Below are 14,328 nucleotides of genomic sequence, written 5' to 3' on the forward strand. Positions count from 1 at the left end.
GAGTTTAGTACATAGTAATCTAAAATGCTTAGTTCTTATTGGTATCCAGAAGGTGATAGTGACTGGAAGCTGGCACATGATGGAACCAAAAAGACTAAAATCTGTTGGAAGCAAGGTAGCTTGTCTAGGGTCACTTTTATGTAGTTATCTTCTTAGTTTTATAATGAAATGTTCATGTTTTATTTTTGGTGCAATTCCATTTTTTCTGCATCACATGTCATCTCTAAATCAAATTTTATGGTACTATTTACATTTTGCTCTTTTGAGAGGCCAACTATTCCTTGATAACCAGGAATATTACAGTCTATGCATAGGTCACAAACGATTTTGGAAATTCTTCTTGCATAATTTTAGTGACAACACTCATTAAAGATTAATTACTTTGGGGTAGTTTTGTAAATTCTTGCAGATTCATTTAACGAACTTTTCCTTTTTTGTATTAGGAGAAATGAGTCCCTACTTGGAATGAAAAAAATGAAACATAAGGACAATATTTTGGGTCACAAAATGGATAAATCTGTGAAGAAGTACAAAGCTGCAGTAATGGAGATTGGGAAGGTAAGTTTCATGAGTTTTGAGCAAATGAAATGAAGAGATATATGTATCTACAGACTATTGGCTGCATTATAATTTATTATAACATGAAAAGAAGGAAATACAAGCATAATTTTATAGCTATACATTACAATTCTTAAGTTTTCAAATGGATATATTTTTTAATTTTTAAAATTTATTTGAGAGAGAGAACATTGATGTGAGAAACATCGATCAGTTGCCTCCTACATGTGCCCCCACTGGAGATTGAACCTGCAACCTGGGTATGTGCCTTGACCAGGAATTGAACTCGCCACCTTTTGGTGTACAGGACGATGCTCCAACCAGCTGAGCCATATCGATCAGGGCTCATTTGGATATTTTTGTAATCATATTTTTTTTTGTTTACAGGGATATTTTTGTTACTTTTGATAATAATTTTAAGTGAGGGCTATAAAGAAACCACTGTATTTTAATGTCAATAGATAGACATTAGAGTGTGAGTTAATTATAATATTGTATTCAGAACTTAATTTTTGTTTTCTCCTGTATTAAGACTACAGAAATACCAAAAAGAAAATCTAAAAAAAAGGGAACTCTAAGAGACTTTTTATCCAAAAATCCACATGTTTCTGAATTGCCAGAACGTGAAAGGTATTCATTTATTATTTAATTTATTCAGTAAACATTTACTTGAAGCCCATTATTTTGGGCGTTAGGGGTATACTGCTTAACTAGAGAGCAAAACGCATTTTGAGATTTTGGTAGGAATAATTTTAAACAAATGTATTTTATACTTAAATTATGTACTAACTAGAAAATTTTTGAAATACTAGTTTTTTTCCAGATCATATTGAGTATGGTTTTATGAACTTATTTTATCATTATCAGTGATGTTTTATTTCCTTCCAGTCTAGCTAAAGTTAAAAAAAATTTTGCTTTATTATTTTTCAAGGAACCACACAGAGAAATGATTTTCTTGTTTAATATTTAAGTTAATTGATGAATGTGAACAATTATGTTATAATTTATTTGTCTAATCTCAGTGGCCTTTTGGTTATAGAAAAGAAAAGCTCTGTTTGGTTTGAGCTTAGGACATAGACATCAGAGAGAATTGGAGACAATATGTAGTGACTTTGTCCCTTGTGCTCATTCTTGTGCCTTCTTTATTGTCCTATTTTACATTTTTAGTACTAAGTAAATGATAAATAAGCCTGTTACATTTGCATAAGGGCAGCCAAGTGACTTCTCGATTATGTACAAATTGGAATCATTTCTCTTCAAATATCTGAAAGTTTGTATAATTTCAAAACTTCTTTGTCCCTTGGCAGAAATAAGAGATTTGATGTTAGAAAAATAGCACATCGAGTCCTGGTAGATAACTTGAATCCTCTAATACTTAATTATATTAAAAAGAAGAGGTTCCGTCAAATATGGCTTGAAGAGATGCCCTGGAGGGCTCAGATGAACCTGTATCTGGCAAACGCACACTTCAACATGCTTTTAATAAAGCTAGGGGAACGTCTGAAGATGAAATTTGGCATTTCACATACAATGGTCAGGTATAGTATATTATCAATAAGTAATACTTTTGAGGTTTTAAGAACATGGATTGTATTTGTATGCCCAGGGCTTCAATGTTGATAATAACTTAAGGAGGTTTACAGAGTGCTTCTGTCTTACTTGGTAACTGATACATTTCTTTTTTTTCTATTGATATATTTCTTGTCTTAGAATCTTTCCCAAACAGGTGATGGATATAAGCTCTTATGAAGTACTAATTTGCATATATCTTGACCATGTTTCTCAATAAAACTTTTAGTAAAAGGAGAAAATATAATTCCAAGAGGAATTTAATATTAATTGCATAATAACTGTAGACATTAGTGGGCGTTAGGCAAATTTCTATTTCATTTAGAGATATTTTAAGCTTCCATGAATATATATTGTAGGCCTCTATAAACATAGATCATATATTCTCACATAGAGTTTTTCTTATTAATTCAAAAGACATTTTTGAGCTCTTAATGAATACCTTTGGCTGAAGTGTTATGGGAGATAAAAATAGAAGATAAATACATAAATGTATTTATGGAACACTATGCAGCCATTAAAAAGGTGATGTAGAGTCATTTAAAAAGATTTGTTGAGCACCTGTTAGACACAAGATTCTGAGATAGGTGCAATGGGCATGCAAGCATGAACAGGATATGAAAGTTAGAATTTGGTAGGGTAGATCACAAATGTTCATGGATAATTCTAGATAATGGGAACAGACAAAGTACTCATAAAGTCTTCTTTGTTCCCAGGAAGGTCACTTTACTCTGGCTGAGACTAACAGGAAAGATTTAATGGGGGAGGGCCACTTGGCCTGTCTCTTGATAGATAGGCAAGATTTAGAAATGTATGGTTAGAGAAATAGGCATTCCAGGTGGGTGGAAAACAGGAGTTAGAGCCCAGGTAGGAAAAACAGAGGATAAGAACCCCAAATGGTCTAACCAGAATCTTGGGTATATGATAGAGAGTGGTATAAGATAATTTGCAAAGTAGGTCAGTTCCAGGTCATGGAGAGTCTTAACAGTCTATTAAGTCTGGACTTTAATTTATATACAGTGGGAGATCATTAAGAGTTTTTGAGCAGGGCTGTGATGAGAAATTTCTCTGTCAGCAACATACAGAACACTAACTCACAAACATTTAAAACATTAAAGTAGGTTGTATTTGACATTTAATTCAATTTTACTTATAATGTTTTTTAATAAGATTTTTTCCCTCTTGCAGTTTCCGATCATGCGATCCTAGTATATTCTCATTATATAATTCAGGAACAGTATTACCAACAGGAAAATTGACTCTAGAAAACTATAAAGTGATGCTTGACTTCCTTCATACAGCTAAAAAAAGAAGGATAAATTTACCATCAGGTAAAATACGTAAACATATTATCAAATTGCCTCTAGATTTTTATTCACTAATCACACACACACACACACACACACACACATACACACACACACACACCACTCTGGGCAGACACACAGAATTACATGCACCATTTCCCAATGACCCAGGAATTTAGTTGAATTGTAATTTTTTGTAGGAGACTCTTATTTTTAAAAATTTCAATTTTTATGTTAGTATCTCATATATATTTGGAAATACCTATATTGTTTTCTGACTTAAAACAGTTTGGTTGTTTAGCAAATATAATGTTCTTTTAGAAGAGTTGGTAGCCCCTAGTGGTCAAGGGGTTATATTTTAGTGGAAGTAAGTTTTAAAATAAATTCCACCAAACATAGTGATGCAGGCAGGCATGAAAACAGTCATATAGCCAGCTGTTCAATCGAACCGATTTTTAACTCCAGGCAGTCTACTCTTGCCTTATGATCTCCAACTAGCAACTTCCATGAGAGCTTACTCCAAGATGATTGCCATACTATTCTGATGGCAGAACCAACCAATATTGTCATCAGGCCAGGTGACAGGGGCCTCTAAGAGGTTGGAGAGATGCAAGTGAACAGGGCTCTCCATCGACACTGATGATGTTATACCTGAACAATCACCTCTCTTGAATACCACTCACTTCACAAATAAAAAATTATAAGATTTTTAAAATATATTTTATTGATTTTTTACAGAGAGGAAGGGAGAGAGATAGAGAGTTAGAAACATCGATGAGAGAGAAACATCGATCAGCTGCCTCCTGCACATCTCCTACTGGGGATGTGCCCGCAACCCAGGTACATGCCCTTGACCGGAATCGAACCTGGGACCTTTCAGTCCATAGGCCGACAATCTATCCACTGAGCCAAACCAGTTTCGCCAAGATTTTTTATGCTGTTACACAGTCTCTTACGTTGATTTCTAATAATGGTATTTTAAGTACTATGTAACTTATTGCTGAAAAAGGTACTGCATATGCTGGCTCACTGCCCCAGGAGAGTTGATTCATATTTGAAGTACTTGACATGCTTTCTAGTTTCTTCTAGGGTGTAGATTAAGTTTAACGAGTACCTGCATGTCATACTATGAATATTGAAGTACTTGAAAGTAAATTTCCTAGCCTAGAAAGAATCTGAGTTTTGTATGTAGATTGTAATATATAGTTTCTTGATTTTTGTTAAAACTAGCTCTCTATCTAAGAGCTCCATGAAGTCAGCAATAGAATATTTTGCTATTGAGACTTACTATGTAATGCAGAGTTCTACTAGTAAGAGAAGGTTTGCGGCAGGAGAAATCCTCTTTTTTTATACCACACCAACAGGAGAATGAGTGGCCTGGGTTGCTGCACTGCCTAATCCCGGGGAATACTACTTACCTTTTAGTGTATGTGTCCTGAGAATGGCCAGTTTTGGGGTAAATTAAGAAACAGTGCGATCCTGTCATTGGTCCCTAAAAAAAAACACAAAACGCAAGACATACCTTGGCCATAATCCCTGCCTAGAATATTCTTCTCCATAGTTTCCCCTCATAGCTGAATCATGCCACCTTTTAAGACCTAATCTAAGTGCTTCCTTCTTTAGAAACCTTCCCTGATTCATTGTGTTTGTGATAATCCTGTCCTTTCTCCAAAATTATATAGCTGTTCTTATCTGAATTACTCATTTGATACTTACCACCTACTCTGTTTTCTGGAACTTAACTCTCTGTTTTCAAATAACGTTATCCTTTATTTTTGTACTGTAGATGCTGAAGAGTTTTCAATATTTATGGATTCCAAAATGAATGATGAAACTGATTCTAAGATACAAACAGTGAATGACCCTGACTTTCAGGGAGCTCTTAATGCTAAAGAAAAGGATAGAGCAGCAACTTTGAGTCTATTGGACCATTTTATGAAAATCTTTTTATATTGTAGGAGAGCAATGGTAAGGTGGTCCTTCATTTTTGCTAATGTGGTAGACACAAATCTCAACCCATAAATTTGGGTGTGTAAGATGTATCTATTTGCTTACTATGTATAATTTTAGTTTCAGTGTTAAGACTAAATTTGTTGGGTTTTCTTTCAGTCATTTTTGAGGTTTGCCTGCTATGGTAATGAGGTCTTACACATTGTCAAGTTGTCAGGGAGAGGGGTGAGCTCCTCTCACGTCAGCCATCCATTCGCCTGGAGAAGAGGTGGCCTTTGTTCCTGTTTATACAGTCTTCATGGATATTCACACACCCCTCTGCTGCTTTCTTGCCAAACTTGGGACATGGGTTTCTCTGGTGACACAGGGTTTTCTCTCTGGAAACTTGATCCTTCCTGGGCCACCATAGACCCCTTTCTTTCTTCTAGCAGGGGAAGATCTTTCTAGACCACAGGTAAGATCTGCCTCTGCCCCAGGCCTCTGGTTCTACAGGCCACTTGTGTTTCTTCTCAAATGTTCTCTTTTTCTTCTTAAATGTTATATGGTAGATTATGAAACTCAAATTGGAGTCATTTGCTACAAAGAAATTAATTTCCTTTTTCTCTTAGTAAGGAGGGAGACACTTTAATCCTCTTAAGAGGTGAGAGAAAATGTACCATTTCTATACAAGAAAGAAACACACTTAAGTTCTCATGTTCTCTGTTGAGTGGAGAGTGGCTTTTTAAAAATGTAAAGCAATCCACATAATCTCCTTGACCATGACATTGCATCTTGCTTTCCTTTCCACCAACTTCAAGACCTAGAAGGTGTGGGTCTTGCTCACCTCTCAGAACTCAGCTCCTCTTGCTTTTGTGGAGTCCACTCTCCCCTCAGTGGTCTTGAAACTGGTAAACTTGTTTGCTTCTCAGCCCTCTGGTTCATCCTCCATGCTTTTAACTTGCTGTCCCCTCAGCCTCAACTGCTCTCCCCTACCCAACATCCCCATCACCACCTTCACATGATTTGTTCAACTCAACATTCAGGAAGTCACCTCCTCAGAGAGGACTTCTCTCCTGACCACTCTGTCTAAAAGGATATGTTCTCTTATCCTTGTGAGGTCCTAGTTCATTTCTGTTTTATTTTTCTTTACAACTTACTATTTGTGAAATTATATTTTTATTTGTCTACTTTTCTAGTGTTGGTCTCCCCTAATAAGTTGAGGCAGCATGAGAGCAGACCTGGCTTTTCTTGTTCACTGCCACGTTCCCAGCACCTAGGAGTGTTGGAGTCAGACCACCAAAGTGCAAACCTCAGCTCACCATTTAGTAGATTTATGATCTTAGCTCCATTTCCTTATCTATAAATTGAATTGAATACTAGTACATACTTACTTCATAGGAGCTATTGTAAGAAGGAGGTATGATACTGCAAAGGTGTTACCACAATATCTAGCACATGTAATTGGCACAGAACAAATGGTGTTATTTTTATTATTGACATCAATATTGCAGAAAGATGAAGTTGTTCAGAGATGTGTAACTTTTGGAACTTGGGGGTCTTCTGAATGTTGTGTTTGTCTTAGGTTTTTGCTCACCGTGGCGGCTTTTGGACTCTGCTTCAGAACTGCTGTCGGGCCCTTTGGAACTATTCTCAGGAGCTACAGATCCTTCTTAAACAAGCAGTGGACCTGTGTAAAGTATTTCCTATTAGTCGAGATGGTTTCCTTTCTATCTCTGTATTACCATTCTATTTTGGAGCAGACCTACTTATTGACATGTTAATAGAACTACAAAATACCAATTCTATTGAGGTAAGAGTGTTTGGGTAATTATTTTTATTGTATTCAATTAACAAATATTTTTGTACCATGCAGCTTGGGATAAATGGAAATTAATATTTTTCTTCAGTTCTTTGTTGGTTTGTCTATATTTCATTTGCTTCTCATTATTATTTGGTTCACTATATATCTTGCGTTGCTGTTAATTACAAATATCTTACTCTGAAAATTTAATTTCTTAAAGGGAACAGAAAGTAACATCTACTAAGCCCCAGCTTTTACATAAACTGACCTTAGTACATTTAATCCTCATAGAAATCTTTTGATAAAGAAAGAAAAAGATCCCAAAAGAGATCATAAAGTTTGTTTTTTTTAATCTTTATTTCACTGTTTTTCTATGCCTGTTCTGTTACTTCATATCTGGTAGAACTTACATTTAAAATTTTACACATTAGGCTTTAAAGCAAGAAAGTAAAATTGATAAAATTCAAACATACCATATCCTAAACACAATGAAAATTAGTGAACACATAAATACATTGAGTCATGGAGTAATTTCCAGATGTTAAATATATGGCAACAATAGCATAAAAGACTGGGATGGTAAATAAAATTAAACTGTCCTAAGTTTTTACACTTTATATAGCTATAAAGTGGTACAATATTAACTCTAAGTAGAAGGCAATAAGTTAAGGATGTGTTTAATAATCCCTAGAGTAACTACTAAAAAAGAAATATAGCTAAAAAGCCAAAGTAGTAAAATGGAAAACCAAATAATAGTTAATTAAGGAAGGCAGGAAAACGAACATATGGGACAAATAGAAAACAAAGAAAAATAATAAATTATGTCAATAACTATCTACATATATATAAAAGGCTAATATGCAAAGTGACCCTGTGGGAGTTTGAGTGGGACACCAGGAGTTCTATCGCTTGCTATGGTGTGCTGACCACCAGGGGGTGGCACAGAACAAAAGAAGGTCCCAGCTGGCATCTGGAGAAGAGAGACCCCAGCCAGCAGCCGGAAGGCCCTGATCACTGGCTAGGCCTAGGGACCCTACCCATGCACAAATTTCATGCACCAGGCCTCTAGTTTTAAATATATGTGGACTGAACATCCCAATTAAAAGGCAGAGATTATCTGACTGAATTAAAAAGAAAGACAACTATACTTGTCCTCAAGATAAGAATCTGAATATAAAGAAAAAGATAGATTAAAAATAAAACAGTAGAAAGATATATCATAAAAACAGTAGGTATGAAAAAAACTGGTGAGGCTATATTAATATTAGATAAAATAGTCTTCAAATCAAGAAACACTTGAGAGATAAAAAGGGACATTTCATTGTGGGAAAAGGCTCTATTAACCAGGAAAACATAGTAGTCATAAATATATGCACCTTTATAACAGAGATTCAACATATACCCTGGATCAGGGGTCCTCAGACTACAGCCCGCGGGCCACATGCGGCCCACCGAAAACATTTGTTTTTTTTACTTCAAAATGAGATATGTGCAGTGTGCATAGGAATTTGTTCATAGTTTTTTTTAAGCTATAGTCTGGTCTTCCAACGGTCTGAGGGACAGTGAACTGGCCCCTGGTTTAAAAAGTTTGAGGACCCCTGCTCTGGACACTCAAAGCTTGGAACACAACACTCACACAGTAATGCTTTAACTTAGGCTAAAAGAGAGTCTTCTAGAAGACTTCCTTCTCAATAGATTTGACCTTTGCATCAGGGAATTGCATATATTATTCTACAAACTGATGAATGTAACCAATGTATTAGGGAAACTTAATTATTTGTATATAATAAAACCTGTTTTTCCTTAAAAATTAGGTTCAAAATCCTAACTTAGATAGTGACTATGCTCCAGAAGTATAGACTTTAGCCTGTGCTAATATAGTAATGACTAGCCATATGTGGCTGTTTAACATTATTATTTTTTTTTAGAGAGAGAAAGGAAGGAAGAGAGGGAGAGAGGAAGAGAGAGGAACATCGATGTGAGAGTGAAACATCCATCAGTTGCCTTCCACACTTGTCCCACAGGGGGTTGAACCCTAAACCTGGGTTTGTGCTTTGACCAGGAATCAAACCCCGAGACCTTTCAGTGTATGGCATGACACTCCAACTAACTGAGCCACACTGGCCAGGGCCACATGTGGCTATTTAAGTTTAAGGCTAAATAAATGAAAATGAAATAAAATTGAAATTATCATTGCACTAGTCACACTTCAATAGCTCAGTACCCACATGTGCTGGGTGGCTGCTCTTTAGAACAACACAGATGTAGCAGCACATTTCCATCATCACAAAAGTTACATTACATTAGGTAGTGTTATGAAGTTTCATTTGTGTAATAAAAATATTCTGAATTTTTTCTGTTCAGTCTTGTCCATATTGTATTTTTATATATCACATTCAACTTTCAAAAAATGTGTAGTAAAATCTGCAATCACACTTTTAATGTGCTTCCTGCAGATTATTGAAGAAAAAGGAGAATACAGTGTTCCAAGTTGCTATGGAAATATTAAAAATGATAATGGTGGTTCTAGCCTTACTTTTGAGCAGCCTTTTGATAATGTAAATATGGTTGATTTGAAATGGATCCATGATTTTGTATTAAAATCTCTGGAACTTTTGTATCAAGTAGAAAAATGGGAAACACTAGTAGCACTTGCCATTCAGTTCAATATAATTTCACAGTAAGTACTGGTGAAAGGGCAATTAAAAGTGATAGACTTCACTGAAAAAAATGTTTTAACTAATGTTTGCTTTTTAATGTATTTTTACCCTGTCTAGTGAGAGATACACAGAGCAAGTGACACCACTCCTGGTGTATGCACAGCGCCAGCTCCTTCTGAGAATATCCAAGTTCGAGGGCCCAGATATTACTCAACAACCTTGTGGAAGATATGAGGCCGAATATAATGAGAAGGTGGGTTGACTCTATTATTTATGCAGTTGTGATTTCTTATTAGTATACATGTAACAAAGATTTAGGAATTAGATAAATGTTATTAGTTTCATGTAGGCATTTATCATTCATATCAACAAACATTATTGAAAGCCAACTATGTGCCAGTATTTTCTATAACAGGGTAAACTAAAATAAGTTCTTATCAGGGCTCATTTATCCATTAGCAACAGTGAGGACAGTGTTTGAACCAGTATCAGAGCCATTACATTCATATAGTCCTGCCCACGGGCCTCTGGCATCCATGGGTGCTGACATCCAGTGCCTGCCCCTATACCTGTCTGTGTGCCTATGTGTTGCAGCTGCCATGCAAGGACTCCATTTCTTCTTTTCACAAAGCTCCGCCATGGCCTTTGCATATCCTTTCCTCCTGTATATTCTATGTAGAGAGAATACAGTCTGAGTTCTTGCTTCATGGGGCTTAATTTTGAAGAGGTGGCAGGAGAATCAGATAATAAACATGTAAACTGATGTATTAAAAGATTTATAATCAGTGGAAGTTCTCTGAAGAAACAAACTGAGTAAATAGAATAGAGATAGGCTGTGGTTGGAGGTGGAGACTTTAGCAAGCATGATCAGCAAGGCCTCTTGGAGCTGGTAACCTTTGATGGGAAGGCACCAGCCACTCATTGAAAAAGAGCATTCCAGTCCAAAGGAAGAAGGGCAGAGGTCCTGAGATGGGACAGAAAGAAGGCCCCAGGTTGCAGTGTTGCAGACAAGAGAGACAGGGGTTCCTCTTCTGTCTTCTTTGTTGCTTACTCCCCTTCTCCCCAATATCTTAGTGTTAAGTGTGTCCCAAGACTCTGTTCTTGGTCCTCTGTCTTCTCTGTGCACATTCTTTGACACAGTGAGTTAATTCAGTCTTGGGTCTGAGTATCATCTTTATGATAATGACTATCAAAATTACATCTCCATTCTAGACCTTTCTCCTGAATTCTGTATTGACATATCTAATTGCCTGTACCAGTCAGGGTTCAATAAGAGAAGCATAACTAGTAAGACCTATCTATCTATCTATCTATCTATCTATCTATCTATCTATCTATCTATCTATCATCTACCTACCTACCTACCTACCTATCATCTATCTCTGTAGATTTATTACAAGGATTTGGCTTATATGATCATGGGGGCTGACTAAGCAAGTGCAAAATCTGTAGGGTAAGCAGTTAGGATCAAGAGCAGGAAGGGACCCTACAGGTGGGGCCAGAAGTTGTTATCCATAAGAAGTCACTCAGGGAGAATCCAATGGGGCCAGAACAGTTTTAGATCTGGAGGCTGGTTGGAATTTGGAGTCTGGAGACCACCTGCACTGTCAAGGACTTACCTGATTGGGTTAGGCCCACCTAGGATAATCTCCCTAGTTAAAGTCAATTTATTAGGAACTTTAATTAGTATCTGCCAAATTCTTTCATAATAGCACCTAGATTACAGTTTGATTGAATAACTGGATTGAGGTTTATGTATGTTAAAAAATAGATTCTTTCCTTCATTAGCCTTCATGGTTTAAGCCTAACCAAATTGACTCATCAAAATACTGGACTGCCCAATCAACATTATCTCTTAGATATTTAATACACTTCTCACATTTAGCTCATCTCAAACAAACCTGTTCTGCCAAGTCTTCCACATTGTTGTTGTTTTTTAATTTTCAAATATATTTTTATTGATTTCAGAGAAGAAGGGAGAAGGAGAGTGAGAAATAGAAACATCAATGATGAGAGAGAATTATTGATTGGCTGCCTCCTGCATGCCCCCGACTGGAGATAGAGCCCACAACCTGGTCATGTGCCCTGACCAGGAATCAAACTGTGACCTCCTGGTTCATAGGTTGACGCTCAACCACTGAACAACACCACTCTCCTAGCTGCTCAGGCCAGACACCTGGGGGACACCCCTGATTCTTCTCTTGCTTTCACTTCAAATTGGTTGCCAAATTCTCTACCTTCAAAATTTATTCAGAACCTTACCACATCTTGCTACCTCCACAACCCTGCTCTGATCCAAGCTACAGTTATATTTTCTTTGATCAATGCAATGACTTCCTAATTAGTGGTCTTGCTTCTAACCTCCTTGAAACTCTGCCTCCAGCCCTCAGTCTAGCCTCAATGCAGTAGATAGAACAACTTTTAAAAACCTAAGTCTACTATGTCATTACCCCATTTTAAACCCAAAAGCAGCTTCCCATCTGCTTCAGAGTTAAAGTGAACATCCTATCATGGCCTTAATGCCCTGCATAACTTCTCCCCGTGTATTCCCCAGTAACTCCTCTCCTGTGACTCCTCCTCAGGTTGCCCTGTTCTTTAAGACAGTTCTGCCTCAGGGTCTTTGCCTTTGCTGTTCCCCTGCTTGCAATCCTCCTCTCCCCAATATCCATATTGACTTTTCCCTTGCCTTTTCTCTTGCATTTTTGTTAAATGCTATATTCTCTGTGAGTACTTTCTTCATTACTCTATTTAAAATTTTGTGCTTGTTTGCTTTATTTCTCTGTATAGTATTTATAACTCTTGAATATTCTCTATAATGTACTTCTCTGTTTTATTTATTATCTCTCTGCTTCCACTAGAATAAGTTTCATAAGAACAGGAATTTTTGTTTTCTTTGTTCTCTGCTATATAGTCCTTGAGCTTGGCACATAGTAAGTGTTCAATAAAGTTTTGTTTAATGAAGCTGGAGAGGTAGGAAGGACTAGGTCAAATAGGACCATATAAAGCTGTGGGAAAGAATTTGCATTTCATTAGACTGTATTTACATCTCATAGTAGAAGTACCTACAGGGGACAATCAAGCAGCAGCATCTAATCAGACTAGGGTGCAAGGGGGGCTGTATTTGGAGCAATAGGTGAGCTCAAGGAGTGGGAAGGGAGCAACAGGGAGAAGAGGATCTTGGACCTTTTAAAATAATTTCCTTCTATTTAAAAATGTTTCACTTTCAGATATTTTATAATTTTAGAACTCAGGTATCTGTTAGAAAATAAATTTTTAAAATACTATAGGGGAAGTTAGTTCTGAAAAACTTCACCAGGGAAGTTTAAATTGTGTTAATTATGAGTAGGGTGGAAAAATCTGCCATTGGAAAAGCAGCCTGTATTTTAACTATGTCTCAACTTAGATAATGGGAGATATATTCAGGCTTGTAAATTTATAGAATATCTGAAAATTATATTCTAATTGTTCTACATAATTTGCCTAATGCTCTTCCAGCTGTGCTGTACTAAAGAAATACGAAAAATTATGTGGCTACTCTTTTCCCCAAAAGTCTCTGCGAGTTTTTATTTGTAGCATCCTTTTGTCTCTCTTTTTTATTTTTGACAAATGAAAAATAAGATAAACATTTTAAGCAAGCCAAATTTTGGGCTATAAATACCTAAGTTATATTTTTTCATCTTTCCTTTTTAAGATAACCTGCCGAAATTTTATTGGGAAGCAACTCAAGATTAATTCTCCCCCCAGTCAACTGATAGACACAGAAAACGACTCAGATTTCCTCCAAAAGCTCATCCTTTCAGGTGAGTACCAGTTTACCTTGAAACTCTTTTAAAGCAAGGTTTGCTGTTGCATTCTGCTTGACAGATCTTCCATAATTAAAATGTTTGCAGGGGAACTGGCCTTGGACAGGAGGGTAGAACACCCCGGGCAGAAGGGGAGGAGAAGAGAAGAGGTTCACATGTGGGAATGTTGGTAGGTGGGAAGAGCAGCAGTTGAAGGCATTCTCACTGGGTATTGAAGATTTTCTTCATGAAGCAGGGGTTTGAAAGCATAGCCACGGCTGATAGGGTAGGAGATTTCAGAATATTAAAGAGTGGACTGTCCCTTGAGGTAAATAGGAGAAGGGAAGATGGAAGGGCTGCAGAGTAGTGTAAAGGGTCCAGTAGAAGGAGGTTGGTGGCCACAAAGTTTAGGTTTTACTGTCCAGGATAAATCCAAGTATCCCCTCATATTCAATAAACAGTTGAAGGATTCATGTGGTCATGATATGTGACTAGTTCCAGTCAAAGAGTGTGATTCTTCCCACGTGTGTTCTCCTTTTTTTGATCTTATCTGTTAAAACTCAGGAGATCCCCAAATTTGGAATCCATAACTCAGAATGTGACTTATATTATCCCCTACATCCTAAAAAGGGACTGGCAGATGTGAGAAAATGTGTCAAAAATGCTGGTTATCAAAATAATGACTGCCATAGAAGGGATAGAAAAGACATAACTGCTAAAAT

General features: G+C 36.7%; 1 protein-coding gene across 1 annotated transcript in view; it reads left to right on the forward strand.

Annotated features, from left to right (window-relative positions):
• CFAP54 (cilia and flagella associated 54) overlaps window positions 1-14,328 on the forward strand; it is a 236,245-nt gene that overhangs the window by 105,370 nt on the left and 116,547 nt on the right. The window contains exons 31-39 of the mRNA XM_015559991.1: window positions 444-558; window positions 1,091-1,188; window positions 1,866-2,096; window positions 3,316-3,458; window positions 5,221-5,402; window positions 6,946-7,173; window positions 9,621-9,844; window positions 9,942-10,077; window positions 13,516-13,624. Of these exons, the coding sequence (XP_015415477.1) occupies window positions 444-558; window positions 1,091-1,188; window positions 1,866-2,096; window positions 3,316-3,458; window positions 5,221-5,402; window positions 6,946-7,173; window positions 9,621-9,844; window positions 9,942-10,077; window positions 13,516-13,624 (1,466 nt within the window). The remainder of the gene's footprint in view (window positions 1-443; window positions 559-1,090; window positions 1,189-1,865; window positions 2,097-3,315; window positions 3,459-5,220; window positions 5,403-6,945; window positions 7,174-9,620; window positions 9,845-9,941; window positions 10,078-13,515; window positions 13,625-14,328) is intronic.

Source organism: Myotis davidii, unplaced genomic scaffold, assembly GCF_000327345.1.
Source record: "Myotis davidii unplaced genomic scaffold, ASM32734v1 scaffold13, whole genome shotgun sequence".
Classification (NCBI taxonomy): domain Eukaryota; kingdom Metazoa; phylum Chordata; class Mammalia; order Chiroptera; family Vespertilionidae; genus Myotis; species Myotis davidii.